General features: G+C 39.7%; 1 protein-coding gene across 1 annotated transcript in view; it reads left to right on the top strand.

The window, feature by feature from the left end:
- vipr1b (vasoactive intestinal peptide receptor 1b) overlaps positions 1–20,487 on the top strand; it is a 31,633-nt gene that overhangs the window by 5,768 nt on the left and 5,378 nt on the right. The window contains exons 2-8 of the mRNA XM_034560162.1: positions 927–1,017; positions 2,317–2,427; positions 10,674–10,774; positions 12,945–13,042; positions 16,206–16,338; positions 20,074–20,227; positions 20,386–20,446. Of these exons, the coding sequence (XP_034416053.1) occupies positions 927–1,017; positions 2,317–2,427; positions 10,674–10,774; positions 12,945–13,042; positions 16,206–16,338; positions 20,074–20,227; positions 20,386–20,446 (749 nt within the window). The remainder of the gene's footprint in view (positions 1–926; positions 1,018–2,316; positions 2,428–10,673; positions 10,775–12,944; positions 13,043–16,205; positions 16,339–20,073; positions 20,228–20,385; positions 20,447–20,487) is intronic.

Genomic DNA, 20,487 nt, shown 5'->3' with positions numbered 1-20,487 from the left:
TTGTGCACAAACACCTTGTTGTGAATGACGAACAAAGCGCTCTTCTGGAAAAATTCTGCCGCATCTCATTGAGTCATTACACCATTATGCATATGCTCAACAAGGCTGTGAGAGACATTAAGAACAAGAGCGTTGCTGAGGTGATCTCTACAAACTGCTGTTCACATCTGTCCCAGGTGTATTGGGAGCTCAACCCTTGACTAAACGTGGCATTTGTGGATGATTGATGAGGATCATTTAATGCTCCACAGCTGCACCTTGATGGTGGCAGCTCAAAAACAGACAAATAAAAGACATCTATAAGGACCAATTAGCAGAACACGGATTGTATTAATATATAATGCGCTTTTTGGCTGCATCACTCTTCTCGTCTTTGACCTTTTCTGCCTTGAGTCTTGTATGTGTTGTAGCTTTGGTTGCAGGGTAAAGCTCCTTCTTGGGAGTTCATGAATTCTCTCTCTCTCTCTCTTCATCTCCACTGACCTTCTCAAGCTCTTCGCTGCTCGTCTTACACATTTTCATTGACCCACTGGCTTTCCGCCAGCTGCTGTCAGACCGCATTTTTCAGCCTTTTGTTGACACAGATGAACAATCGCAGTAGATTACTCAATGGCTCCCTTCTCCACTTCCTAATCCATTTCCATGATAGCATCTATTTGCCAGGCAAGAGGGATTTCGTAGACATAGAGAACATTTCGGAGTATTATTAGCCGGGTAATAGGAAAACATGGCATGAGAAGCCATCGCTGCAGGAATGTGCTAAAGGGAATTGCTGAATAAAATATTTACTGGCACATATTCTCTGGAATGTAACCTGTCTGCCGGCCTCACTAAATATATGAATTCTTTCAGCGCCTGTTTGCGGTGTGATGGAAGCATGTTCAAATGATGACACCAAAAAGTGCTTTCTGCCTCTTCTTCCACAGGTGTTATCGATGCAGATGTGTGACGTGGTGAACGAGATCGAGCTGGAGAGATCGCGCTGCGAGGATACCTCATTTGGGAACGTCTCTTCAGGTAATTCCAAAGAAAAAACATTTTCCTCAGCTCTCGTTGCCCCAATTGTTGTTGTTTAGTCCTGTTGTTAGTTCCTGTTGTTAATTCCTGTTGTAGTTCCCCTGTGGTTAATCTCTTGTGTTACTTCGCCTTCTAGCCCGAGTTCCATGTTTGACTTTTTCTCAGTAAAAAGAGTTTTTTGTTTCACTTTACCTGGACTCCTGCCCGTTTCCTCTGTGCCTGAGCCCCAACACACTCTGGGACAACCCAAAGCATTGCTGTAATAGTCACATCTATAAAATGTGGAGCATTGCATTGTGGGCCTCAATGGAGGTCTAATCAGCCACGCTAATTAAAAACACCTGTGTGAGTGTGCGGAGCCATTACAGCGAGTGAGGGAAGGGACATTTCCTGATGGACATGACATTTTAAGCTTAAAGCATCAAAATAACCTTGAAGGAAGTTATGATTGGATATTTAAGTCATGAAAGTATTCAATGATAACATCACTGTCTGTCATAAGGAAGTTGAACATCCATAGTTCACCCACTGTATCTGCCAGAGTAAGTGAATGTATAAAATAGTGCACAGAGTCCGACCTCTAAGTGAATATCCACAAACAGTGCTCCTCCTTATCTCTGCAATGACCCTCATCTCTCTTTTCCCTATCTGCTTCCTCAACAGGAAGGTAGTGCTCACAGGTTACATCCCTAACAAATGACTTAGCATTCGCGAGGAACCGTACGCTCACAGACTGTGTTATGCAATTTTTGAATATGGAGATTGTCCTGCAATTCCTTTGCTTTCACACACACACACACAGAAAATTTACAATAGCAATAAACTGAACAATAGGAGTGTGATAATCCATTTAGTCAGAGAAAAATAGAAATGAGCCTTTATAAAAGTAGTTGAATAAATGGAAATACACAACAGTCACAAAAGAGTATTAATATTTGGGAATTTTAGTTTGACAATCAGCCTACACAGATAAAAGTAACTAAATGTCTTTGAATTTGATTTAAAGCAGATGGATGTCAACCTAAGATTGTTTATGTTCCTACGTTTAACTGTTAAAATGGTGTGCAATATTTAAAGAACACAATTGTATTTGATTAAATTAGAGAATATGGAATAACTCAGAATGTTGTACCGAATGTGTGACATAAATCAACATATCTATTAGAATATTTTTTTCTCTGAATTAAAATAGAACCAATGCTGCTCTGTATTGTGTGAAGCACATGATTTAAGCATGTATGTGTTTGTCCGTCATGGTATGAGTGATGCCATGTTAACGCTATCGTCTCCTCCTGGCAGGGTGCCAAGGCATGTGGGACATCATCGCCTGTTGGCCTTCTGCCGGAGTCGGAGAGGTGGTTACAATAACTTGCCCCACTTACTTCAGTTACTTCAGTGACGAGCACAAAGGTAAACACATCTTCTTTTACTTTATGTAAATACAAAATGCTTCTAGAACATTTTGTCCTATGTTTCTGTCACAATTGATTAAAACTGGATGAATGTTCCGTAGTAAAAATCAATTCAAAGCAAGAAATTCAAGTAAGCTAATGACAACGTTCTTCGTGTAAGTATCTGTTATTTAATCATGCTGTATTAGTGGAGTAATTTATTTTAAAGGCAAACAAACCTTTAGGTGCCAGAAATGGACCTTGTGATGTCAATTCCTTTTTGCTATTAGCTCAGGACGGGTCAACACATTTATATATTTTCATTTATTCCCTTTTTTGTATTTTGATATGAAGTGGATTTGCATATGTAACAAGTCCTGTCACAATCCCCGTTATAGGGGCAAGACACATTACCCCTGATCTACTGCAGCTGAGGCTAATTAAGCCTCTTCCCCCACCTGTTCCCTAAGCCACTCCCCCGCTTCCCCCTGCAGCTGAGCCTAACCACGCCCCAGCCACCGAAGCCCTTGGGTAGAAAGTAACTGCATATTTAATGTATTGCTTGCATGCAAATTGCATTTTTAAGTCATCAAACTGGTGGTTTTTCCATTACCTCCCGTGGACATCAGAACATTATTAGAAATCCTGCAAAAAGCCCATGAGCCTCACAAAGAGCACCATGACATCGTTGGTATTTACAAGAATAATTTGTCAAATGTCCCATATTTTTACATTTTGTCATCAATTCAAAGAGCAAGAATAACAGACCGTCCTCCTACTCTTGCTCAGATATGCTCTGATAAAAATCCCATAATAGCGCAGATCGTATGAACTGTGTGGTGCATTAAAAAAAGAGATTTCTGCTATTTATTGTTAGTTCTCCAGCTACCTCAGACCCAAGATAACGATTAATCCAGATTACTGTGAACGGCATGTTGCATTTATGTGGGCCACGATCAGTCAGGTCTAAGAAAACAAGGAGGACTCGAGCTCATCATGAAACCACTTTAACAGATGGAGGTCAGGAAGAGATGATTCACTAACCTAAGAGAAGAAAAGAAACACTTTGTAAGTGTGTTTTGTTGAATCACCTTTTCTCTACCAAGACAACCTTCCTCTTTAACTCTGTCTCCTACATTAATACGGTTTTATATTCGTCCGGCCTCATTTTAGATTACTGAGAATATTTTACCGAAATATTTTCGCCTTTCTGTCATTTGCCTCCCCGTCCTTGATTGTCGCTGCATCAACTCCTCCGTGACCTGCACATTTCCAAGGACTTAAATTGCACATGTCAAACAGCTGCATTATCAAACCACTTGGTCCCTAAGCAACCCGACTCCACAAACAGAAACCTTCGTTGTTCAGTGTACCACAACAGCCTCCATTCGAGACTCTGGAGCCTTTGTGAATAAAAGAGAATGACACCGAAGCTGTCACCATTGAACTGTCTGAACGCTGTAATAAATCACAACCACGTGTCTTGATGAAAGTGAACAATATCCTGTTCTTCAGAATGTCATTTAGTAAGTTAACATTTTAGTGGTTTAACTAAAGTTTTTCTTGCCAGTCTCATTTAGTGCGAGACGTTTCAGCGAGGCGGACATCACAGCAGTTCATCTTTTGTTGTGAGATCAGACTAGTGTTATACGCTTTGCATCTAGAATCAGAAGATTGTATCAGTAGAAAAGAGTATATGTGTTACTCACAACTTTAATGTTAGGAAATATTTAAAAGACAAAAAAAACATGTGGTTCTTTTTGGAAACCTACCGAGGAAGAAAAGTGCTTCATAAAATCTCAATAATGAAAAAAGGGACTCGGTGAAGGTTTGATTAACTCCTTATTAATGAGCAGCGCCCCAGGGAGCAACATATATATATTTGCTTCTACACCTCCATCATATATTGTCTTTCCATTGTCCAGTTTTTGAGTTTTAAACTGGTTATTGCCTAAATATTTTTCTTCTTTTTCTTTTTGTACTATTCGTATTCTCTACATATAGTAAGACTTTTTCAAGCAAATTCTAAATTAAATATGTATTTTTTTTATAGTTTTATGAGGCTGAACCTGCAACAGGAGCAAAAGCTAGATTACATATTTGGTTGTTTTTCCCCTGCTGTGCTGACTGACTGTAAACTCGACTTGAATATCGGTTGTTATTAAACACACATCACATCCCATCGTGGTGGACTGTGGTACAGATCAGTGGAACTCTAGTTTTCTGTGATGCTGCCTGACCCAAACTTCTCCTTCAGACCCTTTTCCCTCTTCTCAAAGAGTCAATTTCAGATCTCTGCTGATGAATATCAATTTCTTCTTTTCAACACTTCTGGACTATTCCCCTGCAGCTTTCTACCTGCTCCTATTGTGCCTTTGCCTCTATGACCCAAAGCAGTATTTTCCCCCTGAAGGAGAGATGTGTTGTAATCCAACTATTCATATCTGATGGGGTTTTTACCTCGCAGATGTCATCTCACCTGAAATGAGATGAATAAGTAAGCAAGCAAAAATACTCTTTAATAATAATAATCCATTTAATTTATATAGCGCTTTTCAAGATACTACATGTTACATTATACACCCTAGACCCAGCTACGGGGAGCAATGCAGGGTTAAGTGTCTTGCTCAAGGACACATTGACTAGGGTGGGGAACTGCCAACCCCCTGATCGAAAGACGGGCATGCTAACCACTGACCCATAGTCGCCGCACAAATAAATAAGTAAATACACGTTATAAAATCCCTTTGTGTCCATTTTTATGTTAACATCGACTTTCTTCCACCTCAAGATACAATAACATGGTGAATTAATCCTAAAAATGTTTCCCCCAACTTCTCTTTGATCTTACAGTGAAAATGATGAGAACATGCTGTAAGCACATGCTGCATATACATACCATACATTTGCTGTAATCATCTTTTTATTTGTTCAGCGTGGCATCATGGTTTTAATGTTAAACCAAGTTTTGTTTCTTGAAAATGAAGTTTCTACTGCAACTTTTTCAATAATTTCTTGTATTTTTGTATCCCAGAACCTCCCTGAACCTGAAATGCTGCTGCCACATACCTTTTTTTATATTTGATTGGTAAACAGCCAGTGAAATTTGAAATATGATCTCTCTCTCCCCTGAGCCATTTGTGCACACTTACGTGGGAATTTCCCCCCTCTCCTGGGAGTGTTACTGCGCTCATACACACATTAGCATCGCAGAGAGTCAAACTGAAAATTGGAGACGCGGGTAAATGTGACATTTCACAAATGGAGGTTGTATTTTAAACCTGAATGTATACTGATGGCATCGTGGAGGAGTTTAGAGCTGATGGCAAAAATCAGAAAAGAAAATGCTTTGAATGAAATTGTGAGCTAACGATAGACCACCACTCAGGGTTTGAGTTTTTCGTAAACTGCTCTGTGATAGCGATTTAAATTGGACACGTCAGTATCAGACACACTTACCACAATGATATGTATTGTAGGTATATCTCAGTAGAAATTTGGGCTCAAAAATTAGAACAATTTCTTCATATAGTCATCTAATTGGGAGCCATACAAGCCCTAAAACATTCTGCATTTTTCTGTAATCTTTTTTCTGATTGCTCTTCGCTCGATAATGAACACATACATTAGCATCCAGAGGCCTTTATTACCCACTGAGGCAGAACAGAATAGATAGAGGACAACTTCCTACTTTGTCATAATTCCACCTACTAAAATGATGTGCACAGTGGGAAACCCATGACAGTTTGTTTATTTTGCATGTTTGAGCTTGTGTTGACAGGGATTAATGGTCTGAGCCATATCTGAGCATTTATAGTGCAATTTGTGATTACCAATAACACAAGCAACTAAGCAAATTCATTGTTTCACATAATGTCCTTCGAAATTGTCCATCTTCTTGTAAGAATTATAGAAAAACATAAAGCTACAGATGGAGGGAAATGTAATTTTGGAATAAATATCTTCACTTTCAATCACACTACAAAATATCTATGACCTTTTCCTTTTTGCACAAACCACTTCTTCAGTTGTGTCTTAGACTTAAATCATGGAGTTATTTTATCTAACCGGTGACTCATTTACCTTTTGATAAGGAAACTCAACGAGGAGAAATTGCTTTTAACTTGTTTTATCTCATCTCTGTGTTGCATAAAACGTTGCACATTCAGCACATACACAAAATAACATGTTGCACTTCTGATTATAAAAGGCTAAAACATACCTGGAATATAGCAAACAATAAACATACATTTTCACGTTTTCAGCATAAAAACAATCGGCTATTCATTATTTCTGTGCCATTTTACAACAAAAGTTGTTCTTGCCAGTCTCATTTAGTGCGAGACGTTTCAGCGAGGCGGACATCACAGCAATTTGTCTTTTGTTGTGAGATCAGACTAGTGTTATACGCTTTGCATCTACAATCAGAAGATTGTATCAGTAGAAAAGAGTCTGAGGAAGTAAAGTGCTTCATAAAATCTCAATAATGAAAAAAGGGACCCATTCCCCGCTCTCCCCGCTAGTTGCATGTCAAAGTGTCCTTGAGCAAGACACTGAACCCCCAGTTGCACCCGGTCGCTTCACTGCAGCCTACTGCTCCTTAATAACTAAGGATGGGTCAAATGCAGAGAAGAATTTCCCCACGGGGATCGATAAAGGATATATATTCAGACTCCAAGCAAACATCGTGAGACGGAAACGAGCGACAAACAGACACAGACTGAATGTGGCTCAGATACATCTCTCTAAAACTCAAAAACTAAAGTAAAAAAGAAAATAAATAAATAAAAGTACACTTTTATTTATCCCCTTGGGGAAATTCTTCTCTGCATCTGACCCATCCTTGGTTATTAAGGAGCAGTGTCCGGGAAGCAACTAGGGGTTCAGTGTGTTGCTCATGGACATTTCGACATGCAGCTATGGGGATAGCAGGGATTGAACCGGGTACTTTGTGGTTACGGGACGACCGCTCTCCCCACTGAGCTACAGCGGACCCCAAAAAGCTGAGTTTAGCTCCCTCGTTCTTTATTTTGTACTTTCTTTCTGACTCATTTTCTGAATGTCAAGCTCGACATGAACTCTGGCTCTAATAACAGGCTGATATGTCTGCTGAGCTTCCAGCTTAAGAGGAAAGCACCATGACTGTCTGTGCATCCAGTTAGTCATCTGAGAAAGGAAGGCCATGATATTTGACTTTACCATAAGAGCATCCCCAATAGAGTGTAACTTCAGAAATATTTTTTAGCCATGTTAGCAACATCCAGACTACAATATCTCAAATAATTGGACAATTGCTGTGAAATGTATACAGTCCTACGGACTCTGATCCTCTGATTTGTCCCATAGTGCCCCTGTGTTAACATGTGTTCATGAGTGATCCCGTAACTGTTAGACTGTGTCAAATTTCATGGCATTCATGTCCCCTACAGGGTGATTGCAATGACTTCTGTGTTATTATAACTTTTATTGCAGCATGATTAAAACATTGTGCTGTTCAAATACTTTGCTTTATGACCACATACCTGTGAAACTAATGACATTGTCATCAATGTCTGCATTCTAACACTAAAATGGTGAACATGGGATACAATATAACTACTAAAGATCAGCATGTTAGCATTATTTGCATTGCTAATAATTACACCCCCTGTAAGTTGTCTAGTCTTGCATATAAAGACCGGTTGGCAAAGTGCTGTGTCAGCGCTAAAGAAAGGTATATCGTTCCGGTAAAGGGGAAAATAACGCCTTGGCTTGTTTGTATTTGTGTTGAATTACAATCATCTGCTATGCACACAAAGCAGCAATGGTAAATCTCACGGATCAGTCGTAAACAGGTCATCATTTCTTCTCTAATATCAATTCATGTTGTTGTGAAAACATCTCCTTCAAACAACTGGATTTATTCAAGTTCTCACCAACACTACACTTTACGAGATCATGATAACGTTAGAATTTGCGTTTGTCCAATTCTGATTTTCACTAAACAGAGCCTGAACGCATCATAATGTAACCTACGTCCGTTAGTGATGCTGCCATCGTCATGTCGATTATAACATGGATTGGTTGTTTACGATGTAACATTATCAGAGATCGGCGACTAGAAAAGCATGAATGCTGACGTCTTGATCGCATATTTGACTGAATATTGGCAGATAATGATTGACAGTAAAACTTTATTTCACACTGGGATGGTTAATGTAAAATGTGTAATTATTCCGAAGAGTAGAATGCAGCGTGATATGGCGGCTATTACTCTACATCCAGTGAGTCTCCTATTATTATAATATAACAGTAGATTGAGACAACATTGACTCATAATTGAAATCGGTCAGAAACCTATTAGAGAAACTATATATGTATACATTGTCTGTGTATTGAGTTTCCAGGTAGACAGAGACGAATACCGTGCAAGTCTTTTTACCCATTACAATAAAAAAACAAATCTAAAAACATGCAGTCATCACTCATGTCTAATCAACCTCTTCCTGTATTTTGTTTCACTCAATTTATTGACAGGTTTTCCACAGAGATGATCAGAAAAAAAGAAAAAAAAACTAGAGTGAAAAATATGTTTCCTCCACTACTGCTGAACATGAGTGAATTCCAGCAGGAATGACCTGAGTTTTACTAAACTTTAATGTAGGTTTTGTTTTAAATGACAGCTGAAAGAAATGTTGTCTCAGGTGACCATAACCGAGCTTGGAGGCGTGTCCTTATGCTCTGGAACATTAAATCTTTTGTTGTTCGCTAATTTCTCACCATATATCAGGCATACAGGTAAGCTAGCATTGTTGGCAGTGAAAGCTAATTAATATGTCGCAGAATTAAACTCTCTATGTTTCTCTGTGACTTTTATTTTTATTTTTTTATCCATTGACTGTTTACCGAGGGCGGGGCTCTGCAAATCATGATTATCTACATGCAGGGAAAGGTGCTTGACGCACATTTTTTTGGTTACAAAAATATTTAAAACAACTTTATTTTCAGTATCACCTCAACCTCCAGGATAAAAAGGTGTTCCCTTTGAAATATTATCGACAGAAATCTTTTTTTTGTCAAAGCCTGAGGTAACCGCAACAGAGGGGCTAAAAAGCCGACCCCTGCTATAGGGCATGTGCCTTATAGTGTGGACCAAACCTACACATCCATGAAAGTGGTTGATAAAGGAATGAATTGAGGACAAAATAAAAGACAAGATGAGTCACAAACATCATCTCAGCATGCCACTCAAATACAAGCCCAGCAGCGACCGTAGATAACACAACCTTTCAATCACACAACCTCTCCCTGACTGAGGAGCACTTCTACATAACAGTCTCCTGCTGCCTCCCTCCACATCTCATCGCCTGCATATAACATTTAATTCTAATTGGCTACGTTTTCACAGAGCCACTTGTCTGTCGGTCACATTGTGGTTAAGGTCTCTTGGTTAAGCTGTTTACATGAACCCCCAGTGCCAGATAAATAATGAATAAACCATTAAGAAATTCCATGAATATACCAAATGACAGACTATTTCTGGTGCTTCTCTCTCACCTGCAATTAAGTACAGAAAGTATGTCTTTGGCCGAGAAACAGCAAGTTATTTCGAATTCAGGGGAAAGAAATGATAAATTTGGTGTTCTCACACTAATGCGTTAGCAATCATATCTTTCTTTTTTGTGACCGATTATTCATTGAATTTTAGTAACACACAGAGTTGCCTTGACTACAGAGACTTTCAAACATTTCACATAAAAGCAAAAGTAAAACCAACAATACAGCAACCAAACAAAAAAATAGAGGAGCACATGCTGGTAGAGAAGCACATTACGTCGCCAGCAGAGAGGGCACATGCCAACAATGTTAAGTCAAGATTTAGAAAAACAAATGTATAGAAACAAAATTAAAGGCAAACCAATATATAGAGAAAATATGAAAACAAAAATCGGATACAAGAGACAAAAATCCCACTCCAGCTCGTCAGAAAACAAGCCTACAACGACTCAAATAGTTCTCGTTATATATGTGCCTTTCTGCAGCCACAGATAATGCACAAGTCAGTAATGGCTCACATTAGCAGGAGAGAATCACACAGCGGTTTGAGGTTTTGAAGTTTTTACAGTGACCCAACAACCCAGGATATGAGGTCACTGACAATGTCACAGTATGTCTCACAGCAGTACATGAAGTGTTCGACCAAATTCAAACAAAGTTGGTGAGCAAGTAAAGGAGAAATCTACTGTCTGGGTGGCTGTGACCTCTTTATGTCATCTCCATCTCCAGGTAACCTCTCCAAAACCTGCACAGCTGACGGCTGGACTGAAATGCATCCCATTGATATCGCCGTAAACTGTGGATACAATCTCAACAGCACCAGCGATGATGTGAGTAAAGCACGGCAGTCTATAAGAGGCAGCAGTACAGATACCCAATGGTCCCATTGTGAAGGAACTCAGCAGCACAGTGGGAAACCATCTCGAGAACCAGTGGGCAGGAAGAATTGAATTAGAACATCTTTCCCTTTCTCTGTGGGTGGGTGTTGTTGTTGAGTCTATCAGGGAGATTGTTGGTGTCACGACTGCAGTGTTTACCTTTTGTTATGACTTGCAACAAGCGATTGGATGAAATAAAAGTAAAAGAGCACAACAGCATAGCACTTTAAAAACATGTTAAGTAGGGAGCTGGTGCTATCTGGCGTTAATTAGCCTAGCTTAGCACAAAACAGCTAGCTTTGCTCTTTTCAAAGCGCCAAACCTGGACAGGTCACCCAACTATTGCACGGCCGACACGTAGAGACAGATAACCATTCCCACTTATGGCCCATTTAGAGTCATCAATCAACCCAGCTGCATGTCTTTGGACAGTGGGAGGAAGCCGGAGAGCCCGAATAGAACCCACGCTGACACGGGGAGAACATGCAAACTCCACACAGTCACTCACACAAACAGAACTGAATGCCTGTTAGTCAAGAGAAATTTAATGCACTTCACTTTTTGTAAAAACCACAAATTGTCATTTTTTACATTCTGTTATTGTATGGACTAAAACAATGAAGAACATAATTTTAATAGGCAGCTTTAGAGGTGTTTGTAGGTTGTTGTTTTTTTGGAGACCGCCTTCTTGCTTCCAGTCTTGCTAAGTCTAGCTGAGCTAGTCAACACAACAATGACATATTAACCCCTTTTTGGTTGCTGTGGTCAACTTATGAGCAAACAGTTGCTTATATACAACATCCAGCAGATATGCAGCAACATTTGTATTAATTTGGAGTTGTGTCTGGCCACCTGATATACTGTGCAGGTCCACCATTCAATCTCCACACCAACTCCTGAGGGAACAATTTGTCTCTTTAGGTACTAAATGCTCCACTGTGTTCAGCAATTAGTCACTAACTGTGTCTGTCTGGGCTGGAAGACCTGCAGGAGAACTGCTGAGTGAGGTGATACTTATCAGTTGGTTGGTACTGAGCGACAGCCAAGAGAGCGACATTGAACCCTAGGCAAAACATGTTGAACTGCTCCTTCAAGCTCTCAATTAAAGATGCATGTCCTAAAAAGCAAAAAATCTTCTGACTGTGTTTATTAACTGAATATACCGAGAAGACAACGTTCTTGTTTGCTGAAGAAGGCTCAACACACGTTTCACTGATAAGGCCGAGTCAGCTCATAATTCTTGGCTCTGTTATCTGCATTATGAGTCAATTGGAGTTATTCATGTTGCCTTCAGGGCTATGAAGGGAATAAATAGATCAAATATTGTTCTTATTTAGTTTAGTTTTAATGCAGAGAGAGAGCTGATCTTGTCTGTGTTGATGGAGGTGGTGCAGGGTGAAGAGTGGATGTGAACTACAGGTGGTAAAAGCTTTCTGGGTGGGCACTCTGCTCACTGAGTCTCATTGGTATGCCACATGGGAAGTCAGGAGGGACCCGGCTGGTGAAGTACACTAAAAGGGATTCGATGTCCGTCTTTCTGCATACTTGATACCTCAGTGTGCCAGAGGATGCAGTGCTCTTTATCTCATTTTCATCAAGCACAAAACATGCAGTGCCATGGCAGCAACATTGTGAGGCTACTCTAAAAAAATGTGCTGAAATAAAATCCAGTATGCTATTACAGTAAATCAGTCACGCATTTGTATGGAATGGAATTTGTATTTTGACACTTTTTTGTACTTTCTGTAATGTCCACTCGCTGCCTCATCACACAGGGAGTGTTTGAGTTGTTATTGGACAGTAGAAATACAGTATTAGACTGTAAGAAAAACAAAAGATGTATCTTCGAATTTCATCATGTGTTTTTTTTATAATGTAAAATCATAAAAAAGTATCTGGTATTCACTGATGTCAAGTACTCGTCGTAAAAAGTACAATATGAGCCTCTGGAATGTAATGGAGTACAAGTCCAGTCATGGAAAGTACAGATACTTTTAAACTGTTAAAAAATGAATGTGTGTAGGCTACTGACCCTCAAGTTGGAAACCACCACTCTAATAAATAGCAGCACAGGACTTTTCATGATGAAATATACAAAAGTGTGACTTGTTTTTTTCTTCAGGGCAAGTTTTTCTGGCAAGTGAAGATTGGCTACACCATTGGCCACAGTGTTTCCCTCATATCTCTCACCACAGCTATTGTGATCCTCTGCATCTTCAGGTACATGGAAATACAGTAAGACATGACGGAAAGGTTTGACGAATAATAAAACTGTTTTCACTGACAGCAGTTTGTTGTTCAAGAATTAGCACTATTTACTTAATGATTAAGATGTTGCCCATAATGCTTCCCAGAATGCTTTTGGAAATATAAACAGGAAGTATAACTTGTCATGGCGTTTTAAAAAGCTTTTTATCTATTATTTTTATTTGCATATACTGTGTGTTTACATTTAGGCACATTGGCACCATTAAAACTATGTCAAATTAGCCGTTAGCCGTTCCTGTTTGCAATGTTCTCATTGATGTACAGACAACATGTCCTTGGTTTACTTTGACCTTGGATTACTTTGACAATAAAGAAAGCTTAAAAAAGTGATGACTCCAAGGCAACGTCTGTAGTTTAAAGAGCGTCTTTCTATGATTTAAAACCAGATTTATGGACTTGTATTAACGACCTGTATGTCACATTGAATCTAAATGTAAGTGTATCATGTCTGGGTTATGATTTGCCAGAGAAAAAGTTAAAACGGCGACTCAAACTGTGGCAACCAAGCAGCAAGGTTGTTTAAATTACGCCCACTTGCAACAAAACCGTTTTTCTTTTAAAATAGTTCTCAACAATTTGCACCATTGACTTTTATAATTCCTGAGATATAAACCTGTTTCCTTGCCTCAAGTGGTCAGGAGAAGGATAAAAGGATGGAATAAAGAAGAAAAAAGACAAAAACAGCCACCTCTGCAGGACCTTGCAGAGAGCATTCATATGATCAATTCACCATAAATGGTGATGCCATTGACGTTATATGGACAACATGACAGTAAATACATTTTAGTGTGCCACATCAGACACTGTGAACTGGGATTTGATTATATCTGACACAGTGCAGCTCCAAGGCTTATGTTAAACTGAAAGGCAAAAAATTAAATAAAAAATACTTCGAAACCTGATGATCCTTCCATGCATTTCAGTCTCTCGATCTTTTGATGACACACATCTGCAGCGGTTGGGAGATTAAAGTGGATGAGAGGGACTGACGTTTGATATTTCACGAGTCAGGGATTGAGCGTAAGAGACCACTCCTGTTTCGATGTCAGGGATAAGTGAGATCACAGATTTGGATAGCAAATACTTCATCCTTAAAGACAATTAATAAACAATACATACAGTGCATGACTTCTAACCTAATTCTCTTCATTGGATGTAACTTTTCTATCTAAGAATCAAGCTTTGACCAAGAATGTTACAAAGAGATTACAAGTTGTAATGTCTAATAATTGGTGGATTACATTTGTGCACATATTTATTCTTTCTTTCACTGAAAACACTGTATTTGCTCAGCTGCAACAATCCACAGAAGTACACTTGATCTTGTTCCATGAGTCTTCCTCTATGATCACTTCGCTTCCTTGAATTCCCGGTCAAAGTAATGTGATGCAATAAGAATTTCCATTCTTCCATCCAGTCAGTCGTTCACTACCACATACCCTTCTTTACAGAGAGGGAGGGAAACAGGAAATTACTTTTAGTTTTGGTAGACTTTTCCTTTGTCTCCTATGTTGTTTGCCACTGTGTGACTGACCGGAGCTTCTTTTCATGTCTTTCCACAAAGACCCGCTCTAGTGTGTCCACCTGAGACGTTTTGTTTGCCACAGCGCAGGACAAGGTCATAATCAAAAATAAAAATAAAAGCAACCAACAGGTTTGAGCCAGAAGGAGAGACACGGAGGTGAGGGGAGCCGAGGGGCTTCATAGTGAGGGGTATTAATGAGTGTTGGTGGGATGTGGAGAGTCGCACCTGTTTCTCAAAGACGCCACTGATTATAGGTACGGATCTAGAAAATGTCATATTGTCAGTTCGATCTCTTGAAAATATGAGCTTTACTTTATAGAGCAGATGTTACATCACTTCCTGCCTGACGCCTTTGTTCTCCTAGCTTCTGTCACTCAATACGATCTCACTTTCCATATAAGACCAGCGGTTGCGTTTCCAGATGGAAACCTTCATAATTAGCTAAACATACAAGATGTGATACATTGACAGTATTTTAAAGTTGGCGGTTAGAGGGTTGGATGAAGATGAGCGAATCGTAGTGAGGTGCAAACAAAATAAATGTGACATCTATGTGACAATTTAGATGTTATTGTAATTGAGGATAATTTTACTTCCAGAAGAAAAATAACTTTTGATTATTATTTATTAATGGCCTTAATGAGTCATACAAAGTGTTAACTGACATAAGTTGGTGCATATTTATATAATATGTATACTTGTATTATGGGAGGATATGTGCATGTATTTATTGGATATGCTCTGGCATATTATACTTAATGTACTTTAATGTGTCGTTCATTGGAGTTTCAGGAGGCCTGCCTTTGAAAAATAGGTTTACGTTATTTATCTTTCTGCAGGAAATTGTATGAAATGGTTTTGTATGAGCCAAAATGCAAAATCATATCTGTTAGATTATGTATTATTGTATTAAGTGATATTTTATAACTTTCTTTCTGCTGAGCTTTCTTCTTTCTCAGTATGTGCCACGACAAGTTAGACGGTGATTTCATTCAGGCACAAAACTGCCCTTAATGTCTAAAATGCAGAGAAAAACCAGCATTTAATGAAATAGCAGTTATCGTCATCTTAAACTGCTGTGACAGAACGTCAATAAGCTTTTCTGGCTGCGAGATAAGATTACACTGTAATGATTCCTGAGGGGAAGTGATTGGGCATGTGCTGCCTGAGAACAAGCATAAACAAATGATAAGAGCTAATGAGAGCCTCGACACAGCTGCAGACGTCTGTGCCCGGCTCTCCCCCTAATATTTTAATCGTCTCAAGTATGATAATGTAATCAGGACGTCAAGAAGTATTACAAGATCAACACTTGTTGTCAATATGTTTCTGATTTGTCATCTTGAAATCCACCTCTCTCGTCTTTATCGGCGAGGCGTGTGAAGGACCATAAAAGCATTAATTATGCTCTAAACCAGATCCACCCACAGGGCGATAAAAGGAGCTTATGAGCTCAATAATCAGTGGAGTCAGTCTGTGATTTGCTGTGACAGTTTGTTTAGCCATTAACTCCAAGCAAATTAAATAATTGAAATGAATGCCTTCTTTATTGAATTCTTTGCATGCTGCCTCTCTTTCTGTGCATGCTAGGAAGCTCCACTGCACGAGGAACTACATCCACATGCACCTGTTTGTGTCCTTCATCCTGAAGGCCATCGCCGTGTTCGTCAAGGACGTCGTCCTGTACGAGGTCGGCGAGGTGGACAACTGCTCCTCAGGCTCTGTGAGTTAGTTGCCAAAGATGCGTCTGGTGTTCGCTGCAGGTGTTTTAAGGACGGATGGTTCTCGTTGTCCTTGAACCCTGAAGAAGTCAAACTCTGTACGAAGCTCGGCAGGTGGAACGTGACACTTGTAGGATAATTATCCACATTAAACCACCATTAATGAGACATCTCCTGAGGTCAAATGACAGGAGATAAGTAGGGAATTTAATTGGCTCTGTCAAATGATCACTTTCACTAATACAAGGACCAAATCAAGTCAACATATAGTTTAGTGTCATTTGATCAAAGTTGTACAGGACACGTGAGCAAACAATTCTCAATATCCTTTTTGACTATAAATCAAGTCAAGTGAGGTATTTTATTGGCTATGAATATAAAATGGGCTGCACGGTAGTGGCTAGCACTGTCGCCTCACAGCAAGAGGGCCGCGGGTTCAATTCCCGGTCGGAGCGGTCCTTCTGTGTGGAGTTTGCATGTTCTCCCCGTGGCAGCGTGGGTTCTCTCCGGGCTCTCCGGCTTCCTCCCACAGTCCAAAGACATGCTGCAGGTTAATTGATCTCTAAATTGCCCAGAGGTGTGAATGTGAGAGTGAATGGTTGTATGTGCCCTCGATGGACTGGCGGCCTGTCCAGGGTGTCCCCTGCCTTCGCCCTATGTCAGCTGGGATAGGCTCCAGCGCCCCCGCGACCCTAATGAGGATAAGCGGTATTGAAAATGGATGGATGGATGGATGAATATAAAATGGATCACTGTATGAACCTGTTTTATTACTCTATTGCATCTTCAGATATTCTGTTGCTTTGATTTGTTAATTAGAGCCCGACTTTTAGGGCCAATCAGTGAGACGAGATTATCAACCTCAGAGCTCCAGGGAGCCCTAAAGTTCCTCCCGTATGGTGCTTTAATTGTTTGTGGGAATATGCAGCGCTTAAGTACAATCTCGACAGACTTAACAAGGGCCCAATTTATTACCTGACCTTGAGGATGTCTTGAAGAGTCCCTGTTTCAAAATCTAGTTTTAAGACCCTAATTATTCTAAATGTATGTGTTTTTTTATGGTCATGGATAGTATTCCAGCATGGAAACAGGAAGAATGTTAATCCAGCCATACCAACCACACTCATATATAGAGAGGGCCATACTCAAGTTGTGAGTAATTGACAACAAAAACAATTACAGAATATTTAAATATGAGTCAAAACTCAATTTGACAGGCATCCCAAAGGGGGGTTACCTCTCAAGCAGCAACATATATATATATATATATTTTTAAATGTATTGTCTCCTTGAAATACTACTAAGATAAGACACCACTGCATTAAACAGTAGTTGAAGATGTTAAACCCATGCGACAAGGCTACCCTTAAATAATGCCAAGCTTAAAAGCCATTTATGCTTGGACTTATATCAAACCACAATGCTTGGGTGTCTTCCTGTCAGCCTTCCTCCTCCGTCACCACCCCATCGCATACCGCTGAACCATACACCCACCGAGACCACGGTGAGGCCTGCGAACATGAGGTTTATGTTACATGATGTGGCCACGCGGCGAGACGGGCCTCTGAGTGGGTTTTTTGGCGAGCTCTTTTCGGCTGTCTACATTGTGTTAATGGAACTATTGGGATGACAAGAGCCAGCCGCTGTCATGGGTCGGCTGAAAAAGGCATTATAGAGACGGGGTTTGGTGCTACAGCGCTCATCATGACCTCAGCATTGCTTCCATTACAACCGTTGGCTCGGTTACTGTCGCTTTCTCTCTGTGTGTGTAGGTGTTCTGCATGCTTGGTTCATTACCCTTCTTCTGCAGATGGATGTTTGCGGTAGCGACCCATTAGGTTCATCCATGATATGTGGGGAGGCTTTATTTAAGGTGTGTGTTTGGGGGGGGGGGGCAATCTTCTTCCTCTTCAAGTTGCCATGTGGGAATCATTCATGTAGGCAACCCGATAACCCTGTCAGCTTGACTGCCAGTTGATTTAATACTTAATATCCATGTAGAAAAAGTGTGCGCCAGAAAACAATTTATTGTGATAAAATATAAAATAAAAATATTATTTAGAAGTGTACATTTCCACTCGTATCCTTGGTGTGTTTGATGAAGAACAGTGTGGATCCTTCATTTAAGTATCATCCTACAAATGTATTCAAACTTTGACTTGAATACAAGTACAGTATTGACCGCTAAATATACTGGTTATCATTTCTGATGTATACTCTGTAAACTTACCCGCTAGACACTTTGTGCTGCTGGATAGTAAAAATGTATAACTAAATATAATTTATTTCAGGTTGAGACAAGAGACGTGGCATTTTGCAGTGTGTTTTCAGTGGTATAGCATGGCTTTTGTTGTGTGTGTGTGCCCTTGTTTGTGCTTTAATGTCAGTGGGGTGTTTCAGCTGTTGCATCATTTATAGCCACTCAGTTTTGTTTCTTTATTATATTTGTGTTAACTACTGTCCACATTCCCATATCCATAATGTGCTTCAGTCTATTCAACTTCCTCCCAATTCATCTCACATTTTACATCTGCTAAAGTGCTCAAGCATTCAGGGTCACTATTCACTCATTTCTGAGTGGGCACAGTATTGATTTCTCTTACCTACGTGATGCCCTCCCTGTAGCAATTCTGCGATCCTGAGATGTGGCTCCTGGAGTGTGTGTCAGCTTGTCACAGAGCTCCACACATCAGCTCAGCCCACCCGCACCATTAGTAAAATAAAACTTTTATACGCATCCTTGTGGAACAAGTTCAACAGCAGCCTCGCCGCTTCAGTGATCAGTAGCGAACTGAATTTTGAATGAATTCACCCGTCCTGATGGAAGTTTTGGGCTTTTGTGCTGTCAGCCAACCAGAATAGAGCTGATTGTGTTATCCTGCATGGTTGACGTCCTTTTGCTCGCTGAAGTATCTGCTGGAACATTTATGCACTTTGCTATTTTGTAGATATTATATGTTGCATGTGTTGTTTGTATCGCAGCGTAAAATACTGATGTTGGATAGAACACAGTTTGGTATTCTGCATTTGTAAATGATTAAATGGTATGACATGTTTTCTAATAAGTCCTCTACAAAGGGTGCATGAGGAGTAACTAATAGCCTCACATGGTTCAATAATACTTTAAAGATGAGTTATTTTGCATTAACAAGCGCCGCTTTAAATCTCTCTCTGGCTGTCAAGTCAATATTATATAATATTACTGCAGTTGTAAATGTTAAATTCTTTCTGTAAAATGAAAACATCGCTTCTTGCTAAAATACAATAAGCAAATATGCTGCATGACGATAAACAAAAGGTGATACTTGTTGTAACTGACCTATAAAGCATCATAAACTTTAAAAAAGGAGCCGTATTATTAAGTCAAAGTCTTCAATTAATGATTTAAATTCAAATGCTTCAAAATGTCTACTTTTGAATACACTTTGTTTATTACTTCACTATTAGCCTGCCATCATTCATGTGATTGAATGCTCAGAGATAAACTGGGTGATAGAAACAAATAGAAATGTAGGATTTTGTGTGGGCAAAAACTGATCTGCTTTTTAAAAAGTTTGAACATAGGCAGTCTGCACCAGATGAAAATGTAAATATGTGCATTTTCTCATTTTCTAACTGCAATTCTGCTAGTCTAGGGAATGGAATTGCCTTGTAATATCTACCTGTTCAATATGTATCCACTTCCACTTCACTATAATTGTGCGATGTCTGTTTTTGTGCCTTGTGTCCATTACCAGGTTGGCTGCAAAGTAGTGATTGTGTTCTTCCAGTACTGCATCATGGCCAGTTTCTTCTGGCTGCTGGTGGAAGGCCTTTATCTTCACGCATTGTTGGCTGTCTCTTTCTTCTCCGAGAGGAAGTACTTCTGGGCTTACATTCTGATTGGCTGGGGTGAGAACGCCAAACTTACATGTCTTTATTTGATCTGCTGTCCTGGGGTGAGGCCTCAGCTGAAGATGAACCACAGCTTGTGATCCGTGCTTTTGAGATACAATAATAATGTTGGTGTACACTTATATCGATTTTTTAATTTTTTATTATGTCCCTAGGTGGTCCGACAATTTTCATCACAGCTTGGAGCATCACTAAAGCCTACTTTAACGATGTGGGGTAAGAAATAAACACCAGGGGACCAGAACTGGACCGCTAGA

This window comes from Cyclopterus lumpus, chromosome 20 (assembly GCF_009769545.1).
Source record: "Cyclopterus lumpus isolate fCycLum1 chromosome 20, fCycLum1.pri, whole genome shotgun sequence".
In the NCBI taxonomy this organism is placed as follows: domain Eukaryota; kingdom Metazoa; phylum Chordata; class Actinopteri; order Perciformes; family Cyclopteridae; genus Cyclopterus; species Cyclopterus lumpus.
Note: the sequence above shows the minus strand (reverse complement) of the source record. Positions and strands in the feature narration are given on the sequence as shown.